This window comes from Chenopodium quinoa, unplaced genomic scaffold (genome assembly GCF_001683475.1).
Source record: "Chenopodium quinoa cultivar QQ74 unplaced genomic scaffold, ASM168347v1, whole genome shotgun sequence".
NCBI classification, from domain to species: domain Eukaryota; kingdom Viridiplantae; phylum Streptophyta; class Magnoliopsida; order Caryophyllales; family Amaranthaceae; genus Chenopodium; species Chenopodium quinoa.
In genome coordinates this window covers 4,677,716-4,686,425 of record NW_018745523.1, presented here as the reverse complement: position 1 = coordinate 4,686,425, position 8,710 = coordinate 4,677,716, and the positions used below count along the sequence as shown (strand labels likewise).

The 8,710-nt window shown below is 34.8% G+C and overlaps 1 protein-coding gene across 1 annotated transcript; it reads right to left on the bottom strand.

Annotated features, from left to right (window-relative positions):
- Positions 1–5,644: 5,644 nt before the first annotated feature.
- On the bottom strand, positions 5,645–6,221 carry LOC110715656. Its single transcript, XM_021894239.1, has 2 exons — positions 5,986–6,221; positions 5,645–5,849 (listed from the first exon to the last, which is right to left on the bottom strand). Exons 1-2 carry the CDS (start codon positions 6,219–6,221, stop codon positions 5,720–5,722), a joined length of 366 nt encoding a protein of 121 aa, XP_021749931.1. The 3' UTR covers positions 5,645–5,719.
- Positions 6,222–8,710: the final 2,489 nt, after the last annotated feature.

The following is an 8,710-nucleotide window of genomic DNA, read 5'->3' as shown; positions in this document are numbered from 1 at the left end:
GTTCTTTTTTTTTTATATATATAACTCTCAATTAATTATTTACAATTATATTAAAAAAAAAATTACACTTGTTCATTCTTTTACTGTGCTCCGCGTGGCTGTAGAAAGGGTAAGGTCTTGAGTCAGTAGAAAGGGAAAGCTCTTGACTCAGTAGAAAGGGCAACTCTTATTATTACACTATTCTATTGGATTAAACTAATCTTTGGATTACTAAAATAACAATGTTAAAGTCAAGTTTTTTAACTAAAGTATTTATTTTTCCATTCCATATTTGTTTAAGATACAACCAAATTGTGAAATATATAATATATTTTTTTAAGTTTTTGTTTAGAGAGTTACAATTGCCTTAATTTCGGAATCTCCAGAAATCAGGAGGAGTCGAGGAGATCTCTAACCACTTCAGTTATCTCTCACTCTGAACATATAATAATTATGTATAGATAATTTAATACTCGTATTATTTTTTATCGTTTGAAGTCTTTGTTTCTTTCAAAAGGGTTTGGTTAAGATACAAACTAGGGTTGAGCAAAACTTCGGATATTTAACTATATGTTAGGTGCTGTGGAATGTAGTGTATTTTTAGCTAGAAAAAGCTAAGGTTGGTCTTTTATAATCCGAGTTAGCCATAGAGGCCAGTACAAGAAAACAACAAAATTGGGACGAAAAAGGTTCGTCGTAAACTATGTAAAATCCGTCGTAAAATTGGTTTACGACGGAATTCCGTCGTAAATGGTTGTCGGAAAACCCTTTGTAGGAAAATGGCCATTTTACGACGGAAATTCCGTCGTAAACCAACTTTCTGACGGAAATAAAATCGTCGGATTTGAAATTGGCCTTTCATGAAGATCCGTCGCAAACTTCCGACGGAAAAAGTTCCGTCGCAAACCTTAGATTACGACGGGCGACGGAATTTTCTGTCGCAAAATATTATTTACGACGGAAAATTCCCTTGCAAAATATTATTTACGACGGAAATTCTGTCGCAAGTTATTATTTACGACGGAATATTTCATCGTAATTTACATATTTGCGACGGAAAATTCCGTCGTAAATTATATTTTACGACGGAAAATTCCGTCGCAATTTATATGTTGCGACAGAAAATTCTGTCGCAAATTATATTTTACGACGGAAAAATCCGTCGCAAATATGAAAATTACGACGAAATATTCCGTCGCAAATTGTATTTCCAGCCCAAAACTAATTTTGGTAATTTTCTACATTTTCAAACCTGAATTTTTTTAATGATAAATCGACAAATAATATAATAATTATGTTTTAAAACTAAATATTGATGCCTAAAATTGTTGTTTTAAAAAAATTAATTACCGACCTACGAAATTAGGGTTATGGTTATGTACATATATATATAATAATTATGTCCTAGTACAAAAGATAGTCCACATTTTGGTATCTATACCAAACAAAAGCTAGGTTAGAGTGATTCTATGCTAGACTAAAGCTAAGCTACACAATCGCCTGGAAACCCTGGCCTGCTCCACCACCACCCGGGTCGTTCCTAGGGTCTCGATGCTAAGGATGAATGGTGGAACATGAGTCGTTTTTGTTGAGACGACTCATCATCTCATCGAAACTCTCCTTGTATCTCCTCTCCATTTCAGCCATTCGAGCTTCCATTTGAGTTTGGAGAGTTTGCATCCTGTGTTCCATCTGGTCTTGCATTTGAGAAATGACAGACGGCGTGTATTGCTGTGTAGAACGGGAACCTCGACCCTGTTTGCCATATTAGAGCTCTGCACTTTGGCCAAGTCCCTTCACACGCCCCTTCTTATTGCGCCCACCCACCGACTCCCAGTACAACTCATTGGGACTCTTCTGAATCCCCTAACTCCTTGTTTCTTCGAGCTTCTTCTGGTAGGTGTCCTACAAAATATTGAAGATAAAAAAAAATATTGTTAAAAAAAACAACCAAAAAAATGGATTTATATCGCATACTTTTAGGTGCTTAAGGATAGAAATTAAGAAAATTAAGCACATAAGTCAATTTTCAACCCTCACTCATCCAAAATTATCCAAATTTGGGCTATATCGCTAAAACCATGCCTATTTTCTATGTTTTCAAGCAAATGTAAGGTTTCTTTCTTCTAATATTCCAATATCATTTTCTTTTAAGTGCCTAAGGATAGAAATTAAGAGAAAAAAGCACATAAGTCAATTTACAACACTAACTCATCCAAAATCATCCAAATTTGGGCTATATGGCTAAAACCATGCCTATTTTCTATGTTTTCAAGCAAATGTAAGGTTTCTTTATTCTAACATTCCTATATCAATTTCTTTTAAGTGCCTAAGGATAGAAATTAAGAGAAATAATCACATATGTCAATTTTCAACCCTCACTCCTCCAAAATCATCCAAATTTGGCCTATATGGCTAAAACCATGCCTATTTTCTAAGTTTTCAAGCAAATGTAAGGTTTCTTTCTTCTAAATTCCAATATCAATTTCTTTTAAGTGCCTAAGGATAGAAATTAACAGAAATAAGCACTTATATCAATTTTCAACCCTCACTCATCCAAAATCATCCAAATTTGGCCTATATGGCTAAAGCCATGCCTATTTTCTATGTTTTCAAGCAAATGTAAGGTTTCTTTCTTCTAACATTCCAATATCAATTTATTTTAAGTGCCTAAGGATATAAATTAAGAGAAATAAGCACATATGTCAATTTTCAACCCTTACTCCTCCAAAATCATCCAAATTTGGCCTATATGGCTAAAACCATGCCTATTTTCTAAGCTTTCAAGCAAATTTAAGGTTTCTTTCTTCTAACATTCCAATATCAATTTCTTTTAAGTGCCTAAGGATAGAAATTAAGATAAATAAGCACATATGTCAATTTTCAACCCTCACTCCTCCAAAATCATCCAAATTTGGCCTATATGGCTAAAACCATGCCTATTTTCTAAGTTTTCAAGAAAATGTAAGGTTTCTTTCTTCTAAAATTCTAATATCAATTGCGTTTAAGTGCCTTAGGATAGAAATTAAGAGAAATAAGAACATATGTCAAATATCGACCCTAACTCATCCAAAATCATCCCAATTTGGCCTAGATGGCTAAAACCATGCCTATTTTCTATGTTTTCAAGAAAATGTAAAGTTTCTTTCTTCTAACATTCCAATATTATTTTATTTTAAGTTCCTAATGATAGAAATTAATAGAAATAAGCACATATGTCAATTTTCAACCCTCACTCCTCCAAAATCATCCAAATTTGGCCTATATGGCTAAAAACATGCCTATTTTCTAAGTTTTCAAGCAATTGTAAGGTTTCTTTCTTCTAAAATTCCAATATCAATTGATTTTAAGTGTTTAAGGATAGAAATTAAGAGAAATAAGCACTTATGTCAATTTTCAACCCTCACTCCTCCTAAATCATCCAAATTTGGCCTATATGGCTAAAACCATGCCTATTTTCTATGTTTTCAAGTAAATGGACTCGTTCTTTCTTCTAACTTTCCAATATCAATTTCTTTTAAGTTCCTTAGGATGGAAATTAAGATAAATAAGCAAATATGTCTATTTTCAACCCTCACTCCTCCAAAATCATCCAAATTTGGCCTATATGGCTAAAACCATGCCTATTTTCTAAATTTTCAAGAAAATGTAAGGTTTCTTTCTTCTAAAATTCCAATATCAATTGCTTTTAAGTGTCTAAGGATAGAAATTAAGAGAAATAAGCACTTATGTCAATTTTCAACCCTCACTCCTCCAAAATCATCCAAATTTGGCCTATATGGCTAAAACCTTGCCTATTTTCTATGTTTTCAAGCTAATGGACTCGTTCTTTCTTCTAACTTTCCAATATCAATTGATTTTAAGTTCCTTAGGATAGAAATTAAGAGAAATAAGCAAATATGTCTATTTTCAACCCTCACTCCTCCAAAATCATCCAAATTTGGCCTATATGGCTAAAACCATGCCTATTTTCTAAGTTTTCAAGAAAATGTAAGGTTTCTTTCTTCTAAAATTCTAATATCAATTGCGTTTAAGTGCCTAAGGATAGAAATTAAGAGAAATAAGAACATATGTGAAATATCGACCCTAACTCATCCAAAATCATCCCAATTTGGCCTAGATGGCTAAAACCATGCCTATTTTCTAAGTTTTCAAGAAAATGTAAGGTTTCTTTCTTCTAACATTCCAATATTATTTTATTTTAAGTTCCTAATGATAGAAATTAATAGAAATAAGCACATATGTCAATTTTCAACCCTCACTCCTCCAAAATCATCCAAATTTGGCCTATATGGCTAAAAACATGCCTATTTTCTAAGTTTTCAAGCAATTGTAAGGTTTCTTTCTTCTAAAATTCCAATATCAATTGATTTTAAGTGTTTATGGATAGAAATTAAGAGAAATAAGCACTTATGTCAATTTTCAACCCTCACTCCTCCTAAATCATCCAAATTTGGCCTATATGGCTAAAACCATGCCGATTTTCTATGTTTTCAAGTAAATGGACTCGTTCTTTCTTCTAACTTTCCAATATCAATTTCTTTTAAGTTCGTTAGGATGGAAATTAAGATAAATAAGCAAATATGTCTATTTTCAACCCTCACTCCTCCAAAATCATCCAAATTTGGCCTATATGGCTAAAACCATGCCTATTTTCTAAATTTTCAAGCAAATGTAAGGTTTCTTTCTTCTAAAATTCCAATATCAATTGCTTTTAAGTGTCTAAGGATAGAAATTAAGAGAAATAAGCACTTATGTCAATTTTCAACCCTCACTCCTCCAAAATCATCCAAATTTGGCCTATATGGCTAAAACCTTGCCTATTTTCTATGTTTTTAAGCTAATGGACTCGTTCTTTCTTCTAACTTTCCAATATCAATTGATTTTAAGTTCCTTAGGATAGAAATTAAGAGAAATAAGCAAATATGTCTATTTTCAACCCTCACTCCTCCAAAATCATCCAAATTTGGCCTATATGGCTAAAACCATGCCTATTTTCTAAGTTTTCAAGCAAATGTAAGGTTTCTTTCTTCTAAAATTCCAATATCAATTGCTTTTAAGTGTCTAAGGATAGAAATTAAGAGAAATAAGCACTTATGTCAATTTTCAACCCTCACTCCTCCAAAATCATCCAAATTTGGCCTATATGGCTAAAACCATGCCTATTTTCTAAGTTTTCAAGCAAATGGACTCATTCTTTCTTTTAACATTCCAATATCACATACTTTTAAGTGCCTAAGGATAGAAATTAAGAGAATTAAGCACATATGTCAATTTTCAACCCCCACTCATCGAAAATCATCAAAATTTGGCCTATATGGCTAAAACCATGCCTATTTTCTAAGTTTTCAAGCAAATGGACTCGTTCTTTCTTATAACATTCCAATATCACATACTTTTAAGTTCCTAACGACATTTTCCATGGATTCGCCTCTTCGGTTCTTCTTTTTTGTTCCGACTGCTTCTTATATTTTGGATCGGTGGCAACAATTCGCATCATGCCTTCGTGGACATCCTTATTAAGCCATCTTGGTTTGCAACCATTCAGCCTGTGTGTGATGTTGTAGAACGTGTCACATAGGCGATTTTTGCAAACTTTTCTTCGGAAGTGTCCTTCAATTGGTTGTTTAACTCAGGTGCCCACTTGATTTTTTTCTGCAAATCAAGAAAATGTTTTTATTACAAAATTCAACTCCATCAATATAATTTATAAAACATGTATTATGTTAGGTTAAAGTTATCATACGTTGAACAAGTTCCAAAAGTGCTCTCTCGAATATTCATCAACCTCTCCATAATTCCTCCAAGGCTGAACATAGTAGCCGGTTAGCGAGTCGGAGAGCACATTCTTCACCGGGATATCATCAAACCTATAATAAAGGATAGACATTCATGTAAGTATATAATCAACAAAAAGTGAACAAAACATGGTTAAAGTAATACAAATTCACTTTATCAAAGTAAATACGAATTTAAGGATATTTCATTATACAAATACATACGCACCAAAGTGTGGAAGGGTCCAACTCTAGCAAGTCATTAGGATGCGGGTCCTGTAGCTCCTGTTCCTGATGCTGTTGTTGCTCCTGTTGCCCTTGTACATTTCTGACGATTTCTTGAGAGGCCCCCAAATCATGTGCCTCCGCTTCCTCCATTGACTCATCCTCGTCAACACGTACAACCGGAGATTTCCCCTTAGACTTTCTCCTCTTGGACGTTTCTCCTTTATTTCCTCCTCCCATGACGACCACCTGAAAAAGTTGTTAGTACCATAATCGCACATTGTAAATTCATAAATAAGATCCATAAGACATTAAAATAATAAAATGAGACCAAAAATGTAATGCAATATTACAAATCCGAGTAGTCATTAAAAACTAAACATTCGAAGACAATAGTAAAAGGAGTAACTACATATTCTCCTCTTCATTACTCTTATCACTACTACCACTATCATTATCACTATCATTATTACTATCACTAGTGTCTTCTAAAAATACATCAATGTCCTCTTCTTCGTCACTGGAGCCTATGCTTTCTTCTTCTTCTTCATCGCTTGAGATAATAAAGCCATCGTCATCATCATCATCACTATCAAGTTCATAGTCTAGAATGTCATTTGGTGGACAAAGCGTTGCATGTACTTGTGGGGAAGGACCCTGCAAAAACTCTAAATCCACCGGAGCATCAATCACCAACCTTGCTTGAGTTCTAAATACAGCCCACCATTGAACCCGATCACGTTTAAGGCTAGGGTAAGATGCATAATACACTTGAGACACTTGGTAAGATAAGACAAATGGATCATACTTGGGATACTTCTTAGTATGATTTACTTCGACAAGCTTGTATTGTTCATGAATGTTCATTCCTTTACCACAATCCATCCAACTACAACTAAACAAAATAGTCTTGTACTCTTTTTCGGGACCGGTGTAGACAAGTTCAATTATATCGTTTAAAATGCCAAAGTACTCTCCACCGTCCTCACTTGAGACACACACCTCGTAATTCATCGTAGATTTGTGTTTGCCATAGGACTGTGTGTGGAAATTAAAGCCACCGACAAATATCTGGTTCCAAGTTCGAACACGCTTGAAAGGCCTCATAGACAATGCTCGCAACACATCGGAACTTGTTTTTTGTTCTCTCACCTATAACCGTTACGAATACAAGCGTCACACTAATTGAAATGAAATATATTATATTATATTATATTATATTATCACAAATTAATCGAGATGCAATGTTCGAAAAGTATTATCACCTTGTGATGAAACCAATCAGGGAATTCACTTTCGCATTTCTCCATGACATCTTCTCGACGCAAATAAGTTCGAGTACTAAGAATGTAGTCCTCAAACTGCCTAATAGATTAATGACACATGGTTAATCATTGCAGCAATTATATTAAATTTAAGGGATTTTCAAAAGTTTATCGTAAACATATATACCTTTCGTATTCACCAAGAATGCCGGTATTTCTTAAAACGAACAAATGAGCACGTTCGAGTTCCTTGTCATCTAAATACCGAGTTTTACCCAAATTTGACACACGACCCTTATCCACCGTGAACAGCTCTGGGATTTCATCGTTGTCAGCCGGGGATTCCACATCAGCATTCACATTTCGACCTAGATCTCATGTTTTTGTGTCAACTAAGGGCTGAAAGTGATTGGAGCAGAAGTTTGATATCTCTTCAGTGAGATAAGCGTTGCATATGGAACCTTTAACACGAGCCTTATTACCAATTTTTCGTTTCAGGTGATTGAGGAACCTGTAATTATGTTTATGTAGCTGTAGAAGTATAAGTAACGGAAATCAATGAAAGAGATGAAAGTAAGAGTTGAGAAAGGACCTTTGATTTACCTTTCGAAAGGACACATCCACCGATATTGAACATGTCCACATAACTTGCCCTCATATGGCAAATGAATTGGTAAATGCTCCATGGAGTTGAAGAAAGATGGGGGGGGGGGGAAAACCTTCTCAAGCTTGCACAGGATCTCAGCTATGTTTTTTTCCAATCGCTCCATGTCGCTAACTGTAATTGTGTAGCAACATAAATCGCGAAAGAATTGTCTTATCTCTGTAATTGCATTCCATTTATGGGTAGGGAGCAATTCTCTCAAAGCAGTGGGCAACAACCTCTCCATGACACATGACAATCATGACTTTTCATTCCATGTAACTTACCTGATTGCAAATCAACACATCGGCTCAAATTGGAAGCGTAACCATCAAGAAACCGCAGCTGTTTGACCCACTCACACAAAACCTTTCTCTGAGCCTTGTCAAGAGCAAACGGAGCCTTTGGCATGAATTCTTTTCCTCTATCATCCTCTTGAAGATGTAGCTGGGGCCGTTTACAGTATTTAGCAATGTCATTCCGAGCTGATGGGGTGTCACAAGATTGCTTTTTCACGTCCATTATAGTGTGAATCAACTGATCAAAAAAGTTTTTTTCAACGTGCATGACATCTAAGTTGTGACGAACAAGCAGATGTTTCCAATATGGAAGGTCCTATAGAGTGCTTTGCTTGAACCACCCTTTTTTTGCATTTTTGAGACGTTTCAGTGCCTCGGGGCCATCTGTTGCTTTCGGGAGGTTTTTCACACATTCCCAAAGTTCCTCTCCTGACATGATGTGAGGTGGTGAACCTTTTTCGACTTTGTTTTTACAAAATGCATTTTTACTATTTCGAAAAGGATGATTTGTCAGAAGGAATT

Excerpts from the sequence above, each read along its gene's own strand:
- LOC110715656 (XM_021894239.1), bottom strand. The coding sequence starts at position 6,221 with ATGGGAGGAGGAAATAAAGGAGAAACGTCCAAGAGGAGAAAGTCTAAG. Across the intron at positions 5,850-5,985 it reads TTGGACCCTTCCACACTTTG|GTTTGATGATATCCCGGTGA; the intron begins GTGCGTATGTAT and ends CCTTTATTATAG.